Genomic DNA, 21,420 nt, shown 5'->3' with positions numbered 1-21,420 from the left:
CTACATCTTGTGCCCATTTAATCATAACTGATTTTACCTCTTCATCTTTCATCTCCCATTCTAATAGTATGCTGTATGCGGCCTTCAGTAGTTTCACTTTCCCTTCAATCACTTCCGTTTGAAACCTAGCTCTAGTATAACTAAACCCTTTCTTACTGTCTTCTTTATATTTTTCATGTAGTTGTCGATAATGCAACCAACTCTGAAAGTGGTCTTTGATCTCATCATAATCTCTTAATTTCCATTTTCCACCATGTTCCTTTGATAAATCAGCATATGTGAGCCATTTTCCTTTCTTTCCAAGTGGTTTGAGCAGTAATGCTTCATGTGGTGAAAGCCACCACGGAGTCTTTTGTTCCAATAAGTCTTTATATCTCTCCCATACTCTCATTAATGATTTCCTGATTATATGGTTGTAAAAGCTTCTATGAATCTTCCCTTTCCCGTACTATAAGTATGCATGCCAACCAAATCTGTTGTCATGTCCTTCTAGTTCTAATGCCTTTTGCTTGTCCAATCTCATCCAGTCCCTGATCCATACCAAACAAGCAGGTTCATAATACAATTTAAGGTCTGGGAGGGTAAACCCGCCTCTGTCTTTTACATCTGTAAGTATTTTATGTTTTATCCTTGGCCTTTTGCCCCCCCCCCCCAGATAAATCTTAAAATCTCGTTCTGCCATTTTTTAAAGCATTCATCTTTCAGGATGACTGGTATTGATTGAAAAAGAAATAGCATTTTTGGCAACACATTCATTTTAATGGCTGATATTTTTCCTAACATTGAGAGATTCATTCTGCTCCATATTTCTAAATTTCTTTTTACCTTCGTCTTCATAGTTCTGGTGAAATATTTTCCCCTGGTATTATCCGCTTCCTGCAATTCCATTTTCGGTTTCTGCCATCAGGAGCCATTATATGCCACATCCCAGACAGAAAGACACCATTAGCTCAGGGCAGCTCTCCAGAATCCCCCTCCATAGTCTCGTATCATCTCCCAACATCCTGGTACCTCTGCAAAAACAAAGTAGCTCTAATCCAGGATTTTTTTACTTCCACTGAGGGAACAGCAGCACAGTTCTTTCAAACCCACTTGTGTATTTCAAGTCATTGACTTTTGGGAGAGGTTAACCAGATAAAACTGCAAATGCATATATATCAAAAGAGAATTAAAAAAGGCCCGCCTCCCCCTGGGGCTATACAAGTAATCCATCAATTATTTCAGTGAGTGGGCCAGTCCTCTGTATGGTTGTTTCTGCTCCTCAGCGATCTTTAGTTTCGTTTTCTGCTCTCAGAGATATTTTAACTGCATCATTGTCTGCCATTAATCCCAGGCAGATATCCAGAACTCTCCTCTTGGCCTTCTTCCAGACGCTGTTGAGATGATACCTCTACGCTAAAATGATAGCTCCATTAGGAATTCATTTCATCTTTCCCTTAGTGATCATTGCCAGACTCATAGTCAAAATTTCACCAGTCCGTTTCATAATTAAGATAGCATCCACTTACATTTTCAAGCCGTTGTATTTTGGTCATGATTAAACTCTTTCCCCAGATCGGTTCCTTCTCAGTGGCTGATTAAATTAGCAAGTTATTTTGTCTCTGCTGGTTCAGGGCATGCCTGTTAATTAAGTCCAAATTTTTATCTTAAAAAGCAGGTGTTCTCTGCTTGTGGCGCCGGCTTGGGAGAGTTGCCACAGCTGTGCAGTATACACCCAGCTCCCCCTGCCCCCTCTTCCTTCTGGACAGGAAGCAGGTATCGGACTATCTGCAGGTGGAGAGCCCCCCCCCCAACCCGGGGGGGGGGGTTGGGAGGATAATTACTCCCATATTATCTTCTATTACCAGCACAGAAGGGCTCCAGTGTAATTGGCACAGGCGATCGCCATGGCAGACAAACAGGAAGTCCTCTTTTAAAGCCATGCAGTCAGAGATGCTCTTCTGCTGCATCTCATAGTCATCTGATTGCTCCTGCCAAAGAACGGCTCTTTTGAGCTCCACAGTGGGATGGGCTTAAATTCCCTGGGGTGGGTGTGACTGCTGGATGGGCGGATGAGGGGACGTTCTCTCCCTGGCGTTTGGTCTGTGACAGCCCATTCACATGTTTAGGGATTCTCCCCTCAAAGCAGTTCTTAGTGTCGAGTTCTCCCCTGCTTCTTTCTTCCAGGATCTCCTGTCGTCACTGTTGTGGCTGCTGCTGAAGCCGCCCTTATAAATAGAACACATAAGACGAAGGAAAGATTTGCATAGGGTGTGGAGAACCCTCTACAAGTTGAGCGTAAGTGTTCATGCTGTGGAGGCAGTTCTGAAAAAAGGCTTACACTAATAAGATGAGTTTGGGAGCTGGGGGCCTTCCTACAGGGGTTGCTTGACTACAGTTCCCATTGTCCTTGACCACTATCCTTTCCCCCCTGCTTTTTTAATAAAAAGGAACAGCTTGAGGATTCCCCGGCGATGCCGTCAACGAGCTCCCCGCCGGCTGGCAGAAGGAAGAGGCATTGGGTGACAGTGGAAAGATGAATTCCAGAGCGTTTGGATCTCAACTGAAGGACTGTATTCCAGTTTCTGATTTTTCAGCTGCTGGAGCATTTGAAAGCTGTGATGTGATAAATAGAGGCTTTACAAATGTGAAGAGCGAACTTTTCCCTGTTCATCCTTTGGACACACTGGATAATTTTGTTGTTGCTAAATCAAGATAAGATGAATTTGTCTACTCTGAGAAATATTCTGGAGCTGCATGCACCGCTGAAGCTGCAGATGGAATTCCAAGCAGTGAAGCAGGTCCAGCATTTTCCTTTCCTTCCTAGTTCTAACTTGTCCCTGGATTTTTGGAAAGGCAACTGTGACTGCATTGGTTTTGAGGATATTTTGAAAGACCCGGCACAGAGTGAAGGAATGGGAGATCCTCATCTTTTGGTTGAACACAAACTTGGTTTCTTATAATGCGCACGTACTCCATCCTTCTGTTCATGGAAATGTTTCTTACCTGTGTCCCTGTAGGTACAAGTAAACCATATTAAACCATATTATTACCTACCTTGATGAAAACAAGGCACATTAAATACTTAAATATATTACGTTTGTTCTATTAAATACTTAAATATATTACTTTTGTTCTATTAAATACTTAAATATATTACTTTTGTTCTGTGTTTACTGTCAGTAATGTCTTGTAACTGGGTAATTTTTTTAAAAAAATCAGGAAATATCTCTATTCAAGGCAATTACTGTTTCATGTCTGCAACTGTGGAACAGTAGACATTAAAAAGTCTATAGAAAGGGGACATTTTAGATTGAATGGTCTTCTTCTTTGCCATATATAACCCAGGTATTTGCTGTTTAATCTTTCTTTCCTTGTGCTTGATGACTTGACACGCCATCTTTTAAAAACACTGAATAAAATTTTCTATAAATGCAAACACACACACACAAAAACCCAAGCTCCCCGCCAGGGCAACGCAAGCTCTGAAGAGTTCGAGCTCTTGCAATTTGGGAAATGAGCCCTGGCACTAGAGGCAGAGATCAGCACATCAGCCTCTAAGACTCTCACCAGGGCGAGAAAACTTCCCAAATCAAATCAAAATAAGGAGAGAGAATTCAAAGAATTAGTGGAACAATTCTTGAAAAGTGTCTGGGGGTGAAATAAGGGAGTCCACTCCAGACCGCGTGGGGGAAATCGGACTGGAAAGAAACAGGTACAACTAAACCTTTAGTCTCAGAGTATGTGGGCATAGAAGGGATCACAGAATTGTAGAGCTGGAAGGGACCCCAAAAGGTCATCTAGCCCAACCCCCTGCAATGCAGGAATCTTTTTGCCCAACGTGGGGCTTGAACCCACAACCATGAGATTAAGAGTCTCATGCTCTACCGACTGAGCTATCCAGGATGATTGTTCTGTAATGGAGCTCAGCACATGTCCAGGTAAATTTTTTATCTAATACAATCCAAGGCTGGTATTGATAGATCCCCAACAAAAATTAAAAACCTGCTTCTTGCCCTTCTGAAGCCTTTCAAATGACAAGTATTCATTTAGTTAGTGACAATCCATCATAGGATGAAATGCAGATGCTTTCAAAATGTGTATTTTGCTGCCACCACGTGGCCAGAGCCGGTTTCAGTTATCGCGTCCCTTGAATTCAGCTTTCCGAATTGACGCTTCTGAGATTGTGACACCCTGATCCAAAATGCTATGCTACTCACCCTGGTGATATTCTGTCTATAATAATTTTTATTACATTTTTTCCAGTTACACATACAACAGAAAAAAGAAAAAGCATAAAGAATAGAAAAGAAGAAGAAAAAAAAAACAAAAACAGAAAATCCAAACCATTTCAACAACTTTTTCCAAATTTCTATCGGACTTCCCCACATCTCCCGCCCAATGCATTCTTAACAATAAAATTTATCAGCAAGTTATACCCTTGTTTCATGTGTTTCTTTATACTTTCAATTGCAATTTAAGCTTAAATCCCTTATTCTCCATTTACTCTAAAAATATAGCATATTATTGTTTTTACACATTTAAACTTTGGTTCTTTCATAAGTATTATCCAATTTCTTATATAATCCACTCTCGTTGCTGGGGCTAACCTTCCAAATCATACGGCATCTCAAAGTTCATATAACTTATAATACTTTTGCAAATAGTCCTTAAATTTTTTCCAGTCCTCTTCCATTGCTTCTTCTCCCAGATCTCGGATCCTGGCAGTCATCTCAGCTAGTTCCATGTAGTTCATCAGTTGCGTCTGCCAGTCCTCCAGTGTGGGCAAATCTTGAGTCTTCCAATGCTTGGCGATAAGAATCCTTGCTGCTGTGGTGGCATACATAAAAAGAGTTCTATCCTTCTTTAACACCTTCTGGCCGACAATGCCCAGGAGGAATGCCTCCGGTTTCTTAGGGAAAGTGTATTTAAACACCTTTTTTAACTCGTTATATATCATTTCCCAGAAGGCCTTCACTCTTGGGCAGGTCCACCAGAGGTGAAAGAATGTCCCTTCAGCCTCCTTACATTTCCAGCATTTATTGTCGGACAAATGGTAAATCTTAGCAAGCTTAACTGGGGTCATGTACCACCTGTATACCATTTTCATAATGTTTTCTTTCAAGGCATTGCATGCCGTAAACTTCATACCGGTGGTCCATAACCTTTCCCAGTCCTCGGACATGATGTTATAACCAATGTCCTGAGCCCATTTTATCATGGCTGATTTAACTGTCTCATCCTGAGTGTTCCATTTAAGCAGCAAGTTATACATTCTCGATAATAGCTTGGTCTTTGGTTCTAGCAATTCTGTCTCAAGTTTCGATTTTTCCACCTGGAATCCTGTTTTTTTATCTAGCTTAAAAACCTCATTAATTTGGGCATAATGAAGCCAATCTTGCACTTTACCCTTTAACTTTTCAAAGCTCTGCAACCTCCAGTTGTCTCCAATGTTTTCTATTATTTCCCAATATTTCGGCCAACCGGCCTCCATATTGGGTTTTTTCCAAGCCTTGGCCTCTATTGGTGATACCCACCTCGGAGTTTTGCTTTCTAATAAGTCTTTGTATTTTTTCCAGACCATAAATATTGCTTTTCTGACAATATGGTTTTTAAACATTCCGTGTGTTTTTGCCTTGTCATACCACAAATACGCATGCCAACCTAGCGAGTTATTGAAGCCTTCCAGATCCAGGACATCAGTGTTTTCTAACAAAATCCAATCTTTCATCCAGCAGAAGGCTGCAGCTTCATAATATAACCTTAAGTCTGGCAGGGCAAACCCCCCTCTCTCCTTTGCGTCAGTTAGTATTTTAAACTTTATTCGGGGCTTTTTGCCCTGCCAGACAAATTTGGAGATATCCTTCTGCCACTTTCCAAAACATTCCACTCTGTCCACAATCTGCAAGGCCTGAAACAAAAACAGCATTTTTGGCAAAACGTTCATTTTTATAGCTGCAATTCGGCCTAACAAGGATAACTTCAGTCTTGACCAAATTTCTAAATCTTTTTTAACTTCTGACCAACATTTCTCATAATTATCTTTAAATAAATTCAAGTTCTTGGAAGAGAGATTGACCCCCAGGTATTTCACTTTTTTAACGATGTTTAGTTCTGTTTCCTTCTGAAACCCCTCTGTTTCAGTAGTTGTCAAATTTTTCCCTAGCACCTTAGTTTTTTGTTTGTTCAACTTAAAACCCGCCACCCGACCAAATTTCTGGATCAATTCCAGAACTCTTTTTGTACTAGATTCTGGCTCCTGTAATGTTAAAACCAAGTCATCTGCAAATGCTTTCAGTTTATATTGTTTCACTCCGACCCGTATTCCTTGTACCTGCCGATCCTTCCTTATCATGTTCAACAAAACCTCCAGGACTGAAATAAACAATAAAGGGGACAGGGGGCACCCCTGACGTGTTCCTTTTTCAATCTGAAGTTCTTCTGTCACCACATTGTTCACTATCAACTTAGCTTTTTGTTCGGAATAGATTGCTTCTATTCCGTTCTCAAACCCCCTTCCCACTCCCATCCCTTCCAAGTTTTTCTTCATAAATTTCCAAGAAATATTGTCAAAGGCCTTCTCCGCATCAATAAAAATTAACACTGCTTTAGTGTTAATATTTGTTTGTAAAAGTTCCAGAATATCGATAATATTCCTAGTATTATCAAACAGATGTCTACCTGGGAGAAAGCCTGCTTGGTCCTTATGAATTACTTCATTTAAAACCTTTTTAAATCTATTTGCCAAAATGTCTGCAAATATTTTGTAATCCACGTTTAGGAGTGATATGGGACGGTAGTTCTTAAGTTGAGTCTTTTCAGTTTCCACTTTAGGTATCAGTGTGATGAATGCTTCTTTCCACGTTTCTGGTGCCCTCCCTCCCCCCATAATCTGATTGCAAACCTCCATTAATGGTTGTGTCAAGTAGTCCTTTAACATCCTGTAGTACTTGGAGGTAAGTCCATCAGGGCCTGGAGATTTGCCTAGCTGCATGTTCTGGATGGCAACCTCGATTTCCTGTTGTGTTATTTTACAATTCAAGATTGATCTCTTCTCTTGAGATAGTTCTGGTAGGCCGTTGTCTTTCAAAAATTGTTCTATCTCAGTCACTTCCTCAGGGCCTTGGGTGTACAGTTTTTTAAAGTATTTCTGGAAACACTTTCTAATTTCTCCCGGTTTCTGGATATTTTTCCCTTCAACTTCTAGATTGGTAACATAATTTAATTTTTGTCTCTTTTTCAACTGCCAAGCTAGCAGTTTCCCACATTTATTCGCAGATTCAAAAGATCTTTGTTTCATTTGTTTGATTTTCCATTCCACTTCTTGGTTGATCAATTTCATGTATTGTGACTGGTGAAATTTAATTTCTCTTAAAGTCTCTTTTGATTTTGGATTCAATCTTAATTTTTTCTCTCCAACTCTTATCTTCTCTAATATCTTGTCCTTTTTCCCATTCCAAAGTTTTTTCTTGATCGTGTTTTGTTGTATCAGAAACCCTCTCATAACAGCTTTACTTGCGTCCCAGATTATTCTTTTTTCCACCGAGGTGTTGAGGTTAATTTCAAAGTAGTCCTTTAAAGTTTTTTGGGCCTTCTTTACAATCTCTTGATCTCTTAGCAGGTTGTCATTCATTTTCCATCTGAAGGAGTCGGCAGTAGTAAATCTCATTTCCATTTTCAGTGCGTTGTGGTCGGAGCATGTCTTTGGGCAGATTTCTATTCTTGTAGTCTTAGGTGCCAGCCCTCTAGTTGTCCAAATTTGGTCGATTCTTGTCCATGACAGGTGAGCCTCAGAAAAGAAAGTTCCTTCTTTACCTAAGGGGTTTCTCGTCCTCCATAGATCAATCAAATCCATATTGTCAGTTAGTTTGAAAAAAGTTTTTGGTAGTCTTCCATCTTTGGTCAGGTTCTGGTTCTGTGACTTGTCCATATAAGTAGAGACCACCCCATTCATGTCTCCCATCATGATGATGTTAGAATAGTCCAGATAGTCCAGTAATGTCTCGTGTAGCTTCTTGTAGAATTCTGATTTCCCCTCATTTGGTGCGTAGATTCCTAATATCAAAACTTTTTCTCCTTGGATTTGTATTTCAATTGCCAGGATTCTTCCTTGTTCATCTTTAAACAAAAATTTTGGCGATAAATTCTCTTTTGTGTAGATCACCACTCCTCTCTTTTTAACTCTGTCTGATGAGATAAATTCTTGGCCTAATCTTTTGTTTATTAGCACTTTCCTGTGAAGCCTAGTCACGTGAGTTTCTTGCAGACAGATTATATCCAAATGTTCCTTCTTCAAAATATGAAAAATCCTTTTGCGTTTTTCCGGGGAGTTTGCACCATTAATATTCCAGCTATACAGCTGTAGAGACATCCTGTATCAATCTGTTGTTGCTCTTTATGGGGCGTCTTCTTTCTTGTCTAAATCTGAGGGTGCTGGCTCTTTCCCAGACTCAGGTGGAGGCCAAGGAACTGCTGCTCCCTTCTGCAGGTCTTCTCCGTGGTCGTGTAGAAACTTCTGGCTGTCCTCTTTCGTTTTGATTTTAATCTTCTTTCCTGTGTAGTTGAATGATAGGCCTTGTGGAAACTCCCACCTGTAAGGTATTCCGTTGCTTCTCAAAAGTCCAGCTAGATCAGTATAATTAGATCTGAGATCCAGTAGTTGTTTAGGAATATCCTTGTAAATTTGTGCTCTTCTGTCCTGGATCTCAAGTGCTTTATTGAAATGTAGGTCAAGTAGTTTGTCTCTCTCCTGCTTGGTCCTTAATATAATCAAACAGTCTCTGGGCCTGTCTTTCCTGGCAACTCTTCCCAATCTGAATGCAGTTGTTATTTTAAAGTCTGTATCTTCCTTTATACCCCAGAATTTAGAGAATTCTGCTGTCAAAAAGCCGGTCAGATCCTCTTTCTCAATCTCTGGGATAGAGCGTAATCTTAAATTATTTTCCCTGTTTCTCAGTTCCACCATAGACAGGTAGGCTTGCTGGTCGGTGATGTGTTTGTGCAACGGCCTTACCTCTCCTTTCAATTCATCCACTTTCTGAATTGCTTGACTTGCTTTTTCATTTGCAGCCTCGGCCAGTTTTCGATTTTCAGATGTAACGTCTTTTAAATTCCCAATTTCTTGTGAATGCTTAGCCACCTGTTCAGAAAGTTTAGTGATTGAAGATGTGGCTAAATCAATTTTTGCTGTTTGGTCATCAACCTTCTTATTCAAGATTGCGAATTGTTGTAGCATTTCTTCTAGAAGGGTGCCAGATCCCCCTGCTGCCATATCCTCAGTCGTTGGCTGATCAGCTTCCTTGGATGGGGCTGTTATTGAAGATGCAGCTCCCTGTAGGACAGCCGGGACCGAAGATCTACGAGCCTGTGAAATCAGAGTTGTTTGTACTAATTGGCCTTTTCCTGCTTTCGACGCAGCTCTTGTTTTTGGTGGGCCACTCATTCCACACCTGTCTTTGGATTCAAGGTCAAGCTGTCAAATGTTCCATGGGAAAGACAGGCCTCAAAGTAAATAACCAAACCACAGAGAGTCAAAACAAAGTTGGTTCTCAAGAATTTGTAAATCCCAAACTCCACTAGAGGGAGTATGTTGCAGTTCAGGAAGAAAGAAACAAAGTTTCAGTCGCCATTAAAGTTCCTGCAGTTAAATAAATTAACAGTAGTCCTTAAAGAAAACTTTTTTCCACTGGCAGAGACCTTTCAATATTGCCACAATAGTTTATCTGAAGGTGCAAGATACAGTTATTTAATTGTGTCCACCAATGATGCCTCTATGTATCCATTTCGACTTTGTATATATATCCGCAAAACAGCCTTTTTCCCCCTGCAAGCCCGGGGCTGGTGTTTTTAAAGTTTTTAAAGTCCAGTAAGGGAAGAGGTCCCCAAGTAAAATCAACACAGTAGCAGAGAAAAAAAAGAAGGCTTGCCTTTCCCTTCAGTTGCTAGCTCCACCAGACGCATGATATTTCCCGTTTTAAAATCCCTTTCTATTTGCTTCCAGCTTGTCAGTTCCTTTGCCTTTGATCACTAAGCACTACCGGGAGACGGACTTCCTTTTTCTCGTCCCCCGCTTTCAGCCAAATTTTCAATTTGCAGTCCCAAATTAATACTCTTACTCACGAGTAGATGATTTAGAGTCCAATACTTAAGGAAGAAAGGTCGGCGCTCATCAGCAACAGCCGCGCAGCTTCACTCCCGCAGAAAGAGCGATGAATCCACAGCACCGCTTCCCCTCCGCGCTTCCGGAACCCCTTACGGGGTCCCTTCTTCGTTTTGGGGGTCGCTCTGGGTGCCCGCCGGATCCCACGGCCACGAGCTCACTCTGCTCGTGGTTTATCTTAATGGGTCGTCGCTTTGCCGCAGTGAACGACCCTTTCCTGCGGAGCCCCTCTTCGCAGCGCAAAGAGGACCGCCATTACTTGTTTCGCGCCGCCTCCGGAACCACCCTGGTGATATTCTGAAAGCAGCTCCGTGTCCAGCTTGTGACGCAGCTTGATAATAGCGCATCAGGTCATGAGTGTTCAATTGGCGTACTTATAATCCAGGTATTGATTCAATGGACCACATTTTCTTAGATTGCTCTTGACACAGCAGACCTCACCAACCGATGTTGAGCAAAATGTTGGACTTCCAGCCTAGAACTCCGCGAAGAAGTCAAATGAGGTTTCTCCTGGCAGATCGGGACAAAGATATCACTGCTTTAGTAGCCTCCTTTTTAAATAATAATAATAATAATAATAATAATAATAATAATAATAATAATAATAAAATTCTTAGTTTTATCTTATAACACATAGACAAAAACACAAAAGAAAAACATTACATTTGACACAACATAAAAACTTAATAAAAACACACAAAATAAAAGATTTTCCCCCTTCTTATTCCCTGGTGTACTTACATTGCTAAAAGACTTCCTCGACACCCTCCAATCTGGATTTCATCAAATTACATATTTAGCAGTTCCCAATTTCATATTTATAACATCAGTATCTTCTTTCATTACAAACTTCTTAACCTTACTTCCAATTGTCATCCATAATAATCTTTATTATTAATCTTTTTCTATCCCTTAGCCTAATCTGTTACTTCTAGGGATTTCCGAATTATCTTATATTACAGTATCTCACTAAATATTTTTTAAATTTCTTCCAGTCTTCTTGTGTTTCCTCCTCTTTCTGGTCACAGATTCTTCCAGTCAGGTCAGCCAGCTCCAAAAAGTCCATCAACTTCATCTGCCATTCTTCTATTGTCGGTATTTCTTGCAATTTCCTTTTTTTCTTTAGTAGCCTCCTTTTTAGCCACAATCTTACCCAAAAAGTCCATCCTTTCAGGGAACAGACAGGGAGAAGCAGAATATTTAAGTGCGCACAATCACAATGTGACCTTATGACCCTCAACAGCTTCACCCCTGTCCTTTTAATTATCCCATTGACTTGAAATGTTTTAGACTGTGATGGCAAGAAAGGTATTTGATTTGATTAATCCAGGTATCCTCTTCAAAAATAATGCATTATCCAGACTTGTGAGGCAACCCAATGAGTCCCAGCACAACTTCCACAACTGCTTGAGGTCCCTCTTCCTTCCAAATCCTTGGCCTCTCTTCCCCTGACTACTCTCCTGACTTGGCTTCTAGCTGTTGATGTTACCTGGATGTCAAGACGGATGGGTGACGCAGCGAGAAAACCACTAAAAAGGAGGCACAGAATGCCAGCTGGAGGAGGTACAGGTTTCTGCCATGGCTGCACCTGACCCACTGCAAATAAGGATCCTGTGTATTTCTGCATTTTTATGTTCTGTCTGTTGTACACAGCCCAGAAAGCTTTCCTTTCAACTGTTCTGTTAGCACAGGTACTTGCAGGGATAACACATGTTCACCTGACCTGCTGGAGCTACAGCATGCAATTGAGAAATTGCAATTCCTGTCCCCGATTTGCACCCATTGCTATTATGTGGCTACATGGTTGTGTGAAGCCTCACTTGACGCTCACTATGCACTGCTTGGTGGCTATATTTTTTGGCTCTATGTCTGCATACAAACAATTGCTGTATTGTTTTTAATATTTGGTTGGAAGCTGCCCAGAGTGGCTGGGGAAACCCAGCCAGAGGGGCAGGGTATAAATTATTATTATTATTATTATTATTATTATTATTATTATTATTATTATTATTCAGCAACTGTGGTATTAGATCATACAGGATCATTTGTGGATAATGCCCAATTCTGAATAATGTCAGCAGTTCTGAATGTACTTGCCAGTGCTGAGAGTTCATTGTTTTCGAAATCCGCCAAAAGTGAAATCCCAAGTGAAGAAATTCGCCAAAAGTGAAGAGTTCTTCAACGAGGGAAGAACAGAATAAAAGACAAGGGTTTGATGCAAATGCAGCATGTTGCACTTTTGGATGTTTTTGAAACACCACCATCTGGCAGGCACATTAGGATTTTAAAACAACATGCCTTGCCATTGTGTGTGTCTGTGTAGAATTGTGTTCATGTTGCAACTGATGTACAAAACAACAAAAACTACAGAAGGTATAAAGGGACATCTGACCATTAGGTCCAGTCGTGGCCGACTCTGGGGTTGCGACGCTCATCTCACTTTATTGGCCGAGGGAGCTGGCGTACAGCTTCCGGGTCATGTGGCCAGCAGGACTAAGCCGCTTCTGGCGAACCAGAGCAGCGCAGGAAGATGCCGTTTACCTTCCCGCCGGAGCGGTACCTATTTATCTACTTGCCCTTTGACGTGCTTTTGAACTGCTAGGTTGGCAGGAGCAGGGACTGAGCAACGGGAGCTCACCCCGTCGCGGGGATTGGAACCACCGACCTTCTGATCGGCAAGCCCTAGGCTCTGTGGTTTAACCCATAGCGCCACCCACATCCCAACAGAAGGTATAATAGGGTACAAAATCCAGCTTCCTGCTAATCTTACTTTTTAAAAAATAAATAAATAAAAGCCAGATTTCTAGTCCTTGTGGTCTTTGAAAACTTGAAATTGTGTGGACAACACCTGATAAAGTCTCAGACACCAGACAGGTGACTGAATAAGAGTTTTGGGGGTTGTGGGTGGGGCTTTTCACATCCTTGGAATGCCCAAACGGAACAAACTTACAATGCATTTGAACAGAATCAGAACGTTCTGCAAAAGGAGTTATGCAGATGGGCTCAGTTTCATCCCCAACCATCTTTTCTTGGCAGTTTTAAAATGGCGTTGAATGTTTTTGCACAATCACTGGTAGGGCTGCACTTGAAAGAAACTCAGAGATTGTTTGGTGTGGGGAGTGCTCAGAGAGCACAACCAGGGCATGGTACAAATAACTATTATTATTATTATTATTATTATTATTATTATTATTATTATTATTATTAGCCTACACTAACCAGCAATTGCTCTGGACGGTCTCAAGGCAGAAGTATTTCCACAAACACAAATGGCTTTAGCCATTGAAGCCCCAAATCCATGCATATTTTACTTGGGAGGAAACTCCATTGAACTGTTGGGATTTATTTCCAAGTAGAAGAAAGCCTCCAGATCAGGACTGAAAACAACCCTTCCCCCCCAAATGGTGCCCAAATTGCTTTTGCTTCGTATATACTGTATTTTATTGTATTGTATCGCACATTTAATTCCATAAAATGATGTTCATTTCTCCTGCAATCCTGCATCAATTTAGAGCTTTTCCACTGCTTCCCAATTAGCATCCCTCTCTTTACACACGAGGTGTCCGCTGCAGCCCTTCCCTGGGCACAAAGCAGCAAGCCATCTTAGCTGTGTTGCCAGGGGGTGAGATTCCTTTCCCGGCCAGAAGGGTAAAAGCAGATGGAAGTTGGGCAAAAAAATAAATAAATATTAATCTTTTTAAGATGCTTGAATGGAGTTGAGGAGAATTCTGGCTGAAGAAAAGCACTGCTGCTCCCTGCAATCATCCTGATAGAACAAGCACTTCAGCTTCCTGTTCCCGGTTCCTAGGAAATGGGCGTGAGGAAGCTGCAGGTTCCTCATCCCTGTTCTAAAAAGCAGATGTGGCTCCCAGTACGTTTGTGCGCACAATTCACAGTGTGGGTTCTGTATACCTGAAGAAGGGTTGCCTCCTGGTTCTTTAAAAACAGAGTTTTAAAGATCCATCCTTGACAGCAAACTTAGAAGGATAGGAATCAGGCTGCAAAACCTTGTTTTGAGCAAGTCCAGCCATGAAGCTAGCTGCCTTCCCTCCCTTTTCCCCACTTAAGAAAGAATCAGGCATCAACATGGGAACTTTAAAAATAAGCTTTATTTACTTTAGAATCATGCATCGGTTCACATCAATAGTGGCATTAAAAACTGTGCAGGCAAAATAGTGTTATACATTTGCCGGAAACCCCCCCTCCCAAACCCCAGAAATACACAAAAGGTAGATTTTTGATTAATTGGGATATCAATGAAAGTACAGGCTGCACAACTGTGCCAGACAAGGAATTCCTGGGCTGACTTTAGCAAACTTGGCTGGCCCGTCTAGCAAAGGGCAAATCTGTTAACACTCCTGAGCTTGCTGGGCACATGACCCAAGAGGAAGTGGGGATGAGCCCCAAAGGTATGGTGGGTACACAGCCTATGGTTTCAAGGGAAAGATCTCTAGCAGACTTTAGCTTGCACAGGGCAGAAGTGTAGTGAGATTTATTTTGTATTATTTCTTTGCACCATCACTGCGCGTGACCCTTTGAAAAGAGGTTCCTTAAAGTCTTAATTTGAGGCAAGGAGGCAACAGCGAAAGGCTGAGGATCCAGGGTGGTCCCCTGAGTCCTGCTGAAAGACAGAAGTCAGGATCTGTCAATTTAGACTTCTGGGTTCCCTGGCATTTCCCATATGTATCCTCTGTGACAACACAGGGCCTCCACTACCACTGGCTATTCCTGGTCTCAGTTCGCGTGTGACGCTACAGTTCCCAGATGGACGCAGAGTACAACTGCCAGCATTAAAACCTCAGGAGCCACCAGCAATTTCATGCTCTGCGTGTTTGCCCAGCAGCATGGTGTGGCGATGCAATAATTGGGGAATCTGCAGACAGTGAGAGCCCATTCACATGAGAGCCCATACTGTATCCTGCTTCCTCCACAGGGCCCTGCCTCCAGGGATGAGGCTCCAGATCCGGCACCCGGGATGAAGAACCGAACAACATCCCGGCGGTTCCCGGCTGACGTCCCTCGCACCTCTTCCCCACTGCCCCTTCTCCATGTGGGCATGGCTCCTTCCTGGCCCTGTTTGGTGCAGAAGCAGCAGCCAAGGTTTCCACCCATCAAAAGCACTTATTCCAGTGCCGGGGGAGAATTTGGCTGCTGCTTCTGTTCTAGGCCAATTGGGACGGAGCCCAGACGCCCATACAGAGGAGGACAGGTTGGGGCAGCTTATAAGATCAGGTAGGAGGAAATGCCCCCTTCCCAGATCCCCCACCCTTCAGACTGTGCTAGCATGGCTGGGAGCCAGGCGCTTGCTGATGTCTCTCTTTTCTTTGCAGGGAGGGAGCCTTTCCCCAACATATACTTTGTTCTGGTCAAATCCCTGGAGAGACGTGACTACCCTCAGGTACTGGGGCAGAGGGAACAAAGGGGTCCTTCCATTGTTTTTGGCCCATCAGAGGCCCCTTCTCATATGATATCCTGCTTCCTCCACAGGGCCACACCTCCAGGGATGAGGCTCCAGCGCCAGGATTATTATGAAGAAACTATCATGAAGGTTCCCGGCCCCTGATCCTCGCCTGCCTCACCCTCCATCCGTTCCCCGTGCGGGCATGGCTCCTTCCCAGCTCTACTTGACGGAGAAGCAGCAGCCAATGTTTCCCCCGTCAAAAGCACCTCCCGAGTTATTCCGGAGCCGGGGGGAGACTTGGGCTGCTGCCTCTGTGCCAACCCGGCCTGGCCGGAGCCCAGATGCCCGTACGGAGGAGGTCAGGTTGGGGCAGCTAATAAGATCAGGTAGGAGGAAATGCCCCTTCCCAGGTCCCCCCCCCCCCACCCAGACTTGGGCTAGCGTGGCTGGGAGCCAGGCGCCTGATGATGTCTCCGTTTGTTTTGCAGGGAGGAGAAGGTTCAGCCCGGGAGCCGCTGCATCCCGGGGGAGGGGGGGACTGGAGCCCAGATGACGGCCTCTCACCCCAGAGCTAATGGGACAGGGGGAAGGACAAAGACCTCCTTAGGGAGGCAAAGTGTGGAAAGGCTCAGAGTTCAGGTAGGGGGAAATGGCAATTGAGTGCTGGAGTGGGGGGGGGGAGCAGGCCTGTCTCTCCCCAGCCCCTCGCCCCCTCCTTCCAAGCCAGGGGTCTGGTCATTATGTGCCCAGGCAGGAGCAGCCATGGTTGGCAGCCATTGGTGACGTGGGCATGGGCAGCCTGGCAGGGGGGCTTGTTTTGTCCCCCTCCTTCCTTGGGTCAGCTGGCCAGACACCCTCGCCAGCGCTCAGGCTGTCCCTACAGAAGGGGGCCCTATGACTCCAGCGCAGGAGGGCCCTGCCTCCACTGGCTTGCCTGCCCATGGGGGGCTGCTGGGCTGCTCTGTGCAAAACAGGAGAAGGAAAGAAGGAAGAGTGAGGAAGGGAGGGAGGGAGCTGGGAAGGCAGACTGGCGGGGTGGGGGAGAAAATATTGAGGGTGATGTGCCCCAGAAGGAAATCACTGGGGATGGCCCACGGGACCCCTGTCCCCTAGAGAGTACAATATCCTTCTTCCTTCACAGGGACGTGGGTTGGGAAACCACAAGCAGCCCAGCAGCAGTCCAGCGGTGCAGGGAAACCCACCAAAATCCGGATTTATGTTGTGACCTTGTGTGGCAGGGGAAGTGTTTCCCAGTGATCTTGCCAGCTGGAGGAGGAAGGTCTGATTTAGAGATCCCTATAGTTTTATGGAGAGGGTTTCTCTGGGGTCCACCTGGCCAGGACAAGGAGTGGGATCCTTTCCCAAGGCTGCGCTGGGGCAGTTTTAGGATGGCACGACAGTGGCGCTCACGCTGGGCACCATGCTGCAGAGGGGGCTAAAACAATGCGGGAGGGGTGCCAAATTGTAGGGTGGTACAGTCAGGGCCGTAGCTAGGGGGTGGTGAGGTGGGCCCCCAACAGGGGCGCAGGTGAGGGGTGGGGCACAAAATGGGCTCAAAAATATGTCCATAAATATGTCTAAATATATAGATGATAATAATAAATATTATCATCTATATATTTATCTGGAACTCCTCCAAGCAATCAGAAGAACAGCTTGTTTCTTCCTCAGGCGAGAGGCCCGCCAGAACGAGGGGGTGAAGGCTCCCACTTCAGGTAAGTGCCAACTGAGTGCCCCATATTTTAGGAATGCTTCTTTCCTGTGCCCCCCCCCCCTCATGGGCCAGACTGGAGCTATCATCTGGGGTCTAGGCGCTGGCTGATTACTCCATTTCCTTTGCAGGGAGGGAGCCTTTCCCCAACGTCTACTTTGTGCTGGCGAAATCCCTGGAGGGACGTGGCGAACATCAGGGACTGGGACAGCAGGAAGGGGTCCTTGTGGAACTTCTTTTGGGGGGTCATCAAAAATGGGGCAGTAGTTTTTCAGCCGCCCCAACCCCTTCTCATCAGATGCTTCCTGCTTCCTCCACAGGACCACGCCTCCAGGGATGAGGCTCCAGCGCCTGCTCCTGGGACGAAGAACAACAGACCATCACGGCAGTTCCCGGCCCCTGATCCTCGCCTGCCTCCCCCTCCAACCGTTCTCCGTGCGGGCATGGCTCCTTCCCGGCCCTACTTGGCGCAGAAGCAGCAGCCAAGGTTTCGCCCCATCAGGAACACCTCCAGAGTTATTCCGGAGCCGGGGGAGACTTTGGCTGCTGCCTCTGTGCCAAGCCGGCCGGGACGGAGCCCAGATGCCCATACAGAGGAGTACAGGTTGGGGCAGCTAATAAGATCAGGTAGGAGGAAATGCCCCCTTCCCAGGTCCCCCTTCCTGCCCCAAACTGGGGCTAATGTGGCTGGGAGCCAGGCGCCTGATGATGTCTCCGTTTGTTTTGCAGGGAGGAGAAGGTTCAGGCTGGGAGCCGCTGCATCCTGGGAGGGACTGGAGCCGAGACAAAGGCCTCTCACCCCAGAGGTACTGGGACAGAGGGAAGGACAAAGACCCCCATAGGGAGGCAAAGTGTGGAAAGGCTCAGAGTTCAGGTAGGGGGAAATGCCAATTGACCGCTGGAGTGGGGGGGGGGAGCAGGCCTGTCTCTCCCCAGCCCCTCACCCCCTCCTTCCAAGCCAGGGGTCAGGCCATTATGTGCCCAGGCAGGAGCAGCGATCGTTGGCAGCCAGTGGTGACGTGGGCATGGGCAGCATGGCAGGGGTGCTTGTTCTGTCCCCCTCCTTCCCTGGGTCAGCTGGCCAGACACCCTCGCCCGTGGGTGTACTTTGTTCTGGCCAAATCCCTGGAGAGACGTGAGGACCCTCAGGTACTGGGGCAGAAGGAAGGAAGGGGTCCTTTTGAAACATGTTTGGGGAGTCGTAGGAACACTGTCCCCTGTGGCTGTTGCCCAAACCGCCCTTATAAAAAGAACAGGTAAGAGGAAGGAAGGATTTGCATGGGACTGGGAGAACACCCTACAAGTTGAGTGTCAACAGAGAATGGAAGAACCTTCCTGCATGAGAGGAGAAAAGAGATGGTCTCGTCTGGAAGCGGATTCCTCCACAGGGCCATGCTTCCAGAGAATGGTCTTCGTCGCCACTTCCCAAGCTGACGGACAAGAGCCAAACTCCGTCATCTGTGGCATTCCAGTCTTGCATTTCTGGATTGACTCCCAAAATATAAGAACCGGAAAGAGCGATCACATGCACCAGCTCCTTGATTAAGCACTTCTCTCAACATTTGAACTTTGATGTGAGGAAGCAGGTCTCAAGGTGACTTCTGGACTAAGGCTTAATGCTGAAAATTCAGATTAATATTTTCATAGGGCCACGCTTCCAGAGAATGGTCTTCGTCGCCACTTCCCAAGCTGATAGACAAGAGCCAAACGCAGTCTTCCGTGACATTTTGGTCTTGCTTTTCTGGATTGTAAAGTCCTTCCATGTCGCTGGAGGAATCTATGCTACTCAGTGCCTTGCATGTTTTCTCGGATGTCCTGGTTGCTGTCTGAATGTGCCCTTCCCTGAAGGAGGAGAGCGGCATGACTGGCACATGTTAAAACTAAATAAAGAAATTAGAGCAACTGGTTGCTTTCGATATGCCAACGATCAAATAATATTTCATAATAAATAGTGTTAAAAAGGAAAAAAAACTAGCTGTTTTCTTTCCTTCTCTGCCTTCTCTGGCTGCTACTGGGAGTTCTTCTTAGGAAGGCTGAAGCCAGCGGGTTTTCATCAGCACTTTCTCCTTGGAGTCCTTGAAGCTGCAGGTGAAGTCACTGCCCCTTTTACCCCTTCAGGCTGCTGTTCAGCAGGTGAAGCCGATTCCTGCCCCATGACAATATCCCCCTCCCCAAGGTGCGCCTCCACCTGCTGGGTGGGTGCCAGCATTTGGGGAGCACAATGGTGGAAGTGATGGACCAACTGGGGGGAGGGGGAGCATCTTCCCAGAAGGATTTTCCATGAAGGCCATGAAATTGGCTGTAGAACCCAAATCTATCATCTTTTTCTTTGGCGATCACTCGTAGCCAAGTAAGATTGTCTTCCACGAACATGGTCTTAAGAGTGAGTCCATAATGGACTGTGGAGGCCAATTCTGGATCCACACGTCCTTCCACAGTGGGGACATAGGTTTCTGGTGGGAGTTGATCACGGTGAGGGTTTGCCAAGCGTGCCTTCCTCTTAGCTTGTTTCTCCCTTTTGTCCTGAGTTTGTGTGTCTTCAAAGTCCATGACACTGTTGGTAAAGGCTGTTCTCCAATTGGAGCATTTGCAGGCCAGCATTTCCCCATTGTTTACACAACATTTCTTTTAGATCTGCCTTGAGAGAGTCTTTAAACTTCTTTCGTTGACCACCAGCATTACATTTCTAACTTGCTTGGGAAGATGATAATCAGGCATAGCCCAGGTCTGTTAAGCTGCTTTCCAGGTGTTTTCAGAGGGTGGTGTGAGGTATCTGGGCATTAGGAAAACAAGCCAAGCCTGGCTCTGTGGCCATCCAAAATTGTGGTTATTCTGTTTCTGGGCAGCTGGCAGAGCCCCTCTTCGCTGGGCATGGGACTGCCACATTCCCCGGCCTCCACAGGAGACTCACAGTCCCTCTCTGCGTCTCTGTTCCTTTTTGGCCACCATCAAACGACTCTCATACTGATCCTAAGCTGAAGAGCTGCCCAGCCCAGCTGACCTCCCCCCTCCAGAACCCACCGCTCTCAACCGACTCTCAACTGCCTCCCCACCAACATTCAAACTCCCTTTCCAAGCCTCCTCCAATCGTCTCTCTCCCCCAGAATTCCACTCTCTCTCTTCCCCCCTCCCTCCCTGCTTGACATTCCCTTGGGAATCCAAATAGAATGACCTTAGTTATCATATTGTTATAGATTGAAGGGGGATCCCATTAAACCCTAGAAATTAATAAATGGTAGGATTTGGGATTATTTGGGACGCTGCAAAGGAGTTCCTGGGCTACCCTATGCAAAAGGACCTGGCCAAGCAAGGGCCTTTAAGAAACAATTCAAGGAGAAGGAGAGCCTAACTGGAAATGCAAAAGAAGTCCTTCTCCCTTGCCCTGTTGTGTGAACAGAGCCGGGGGGGGGGGATTTCAAAGGGATCCAGGATAATGGTGTGTGGTGAGGAAATGATCCCTAAATGATCCTGGGAATTGTAGTTTGTCAGGGGTTCTGGGAACTGTAGTTCTGCGAGAGTAAAGCCGCAATGCCCAGGATCATTTGGGGGACGTTGTGTGCTTTAAATTCTCATTGCATGCACTTTACATCATAGGATCATAGAACTGTAGTGTTAGGAGGGACCCCGAGGGTCATCTAGACCAACCCCCTGCAACGCAGGAATCTCAGCTCAAGCATCCATGGCAGATGGCCATCCCACCTCTGCTCAAAAACCTTCAAGGAAGGAGAGTCTACTGCCTCCTGAGGGATTTCTTCCCACTGTCAAACAGCTCTTGCTGTCAGAAAATTCCTTTTGAAGTTGAGTTGGAATCTCCTTTCTTGTAGCTTGAATCCACGGCTTCAGGTCCTGAGGGCTTCTGGAGCAGGAGAAAACAAGCTTCCTCCCTCCTCCATGTGACGGCCCTTGAGATATTGACAGGGCTGCATGGCGTGGCTCTCATATCCATGTCCTGAGGGACAGAGAGGAAAACATCTCTCTCTCCCCTTTTTCCACCCCAGGAGAAATTGCAAGGGGTCAGTGCATCTGGCTGGTAAGAAGAGGGTCAGAATTTGGAGCCCAGCAAGGGCTGGCTGTCGGGAGGATCCTGGCATTGTTGGGGGCTGGACTAGATGACCCTTGAGATCCCTCCCAACTCAACCATGCTATGATTCCTTCAAACAGCTAAAGGAA

At 45.4% G+C, this 21,420-nt stretch overlaps 1 protein-coding gene and 1 long non-coding RNA gene across 4 annotated transcripts in view; one reads left to right on the top strand and one right to left on the bottom strand.

Moving 5' to 3' along the window:
* Positions 1-21,420, top strand: part of LOC310692375 (uncharacterized protein) — a 52,691-nt gene that overhangs the window by 11,302 nt on the left and 19,969 nt on the right. For all 3 annotated transcript variants that reach the window (XM_083473272.1, XM_083473271.1, XM_083473273.1), the window contains exons 2-3: positions 15,469-15,536; positions 17,571-17,877. In XM_083473272.1, coding sequence (XP_083329398.1) covers positions 15,469-15,536; positions 17,571-17,877 — 375 coding nt within the window. The remainder of the gene's footprint in view (positions 1-15,468; positions 15,537-17,570; positions 17,878-21,420) is intronic.
* Positions 830-10,690, bottom strand: LOC310692423. The gene is made up of 3 exons (XR_014518799.1): positions 10,424-10,690; positions 1,509-1,620; positions 830-1,140 (listed from the first exon to the last, which is right to left on the bottom strand). It is a non-coding gene; the product is annotated as an uncharacterized lncRNA (long non-coding RNA).

The sequence above is a fragment of the Podarcis liolepis genome, assembly GCF_965112155.1.
Source record: "Podarcis liolepis genome assembly, chromosome: 13".
NCBI lineage: Eukaryota > Metazoa > Chordata > Lepidosauria > Squamata > Lacertidae > Podarcis > Podarcis liolepis.
This window is presented reverse-complemented; position numbering and strand designations above follow the sequence as displayed.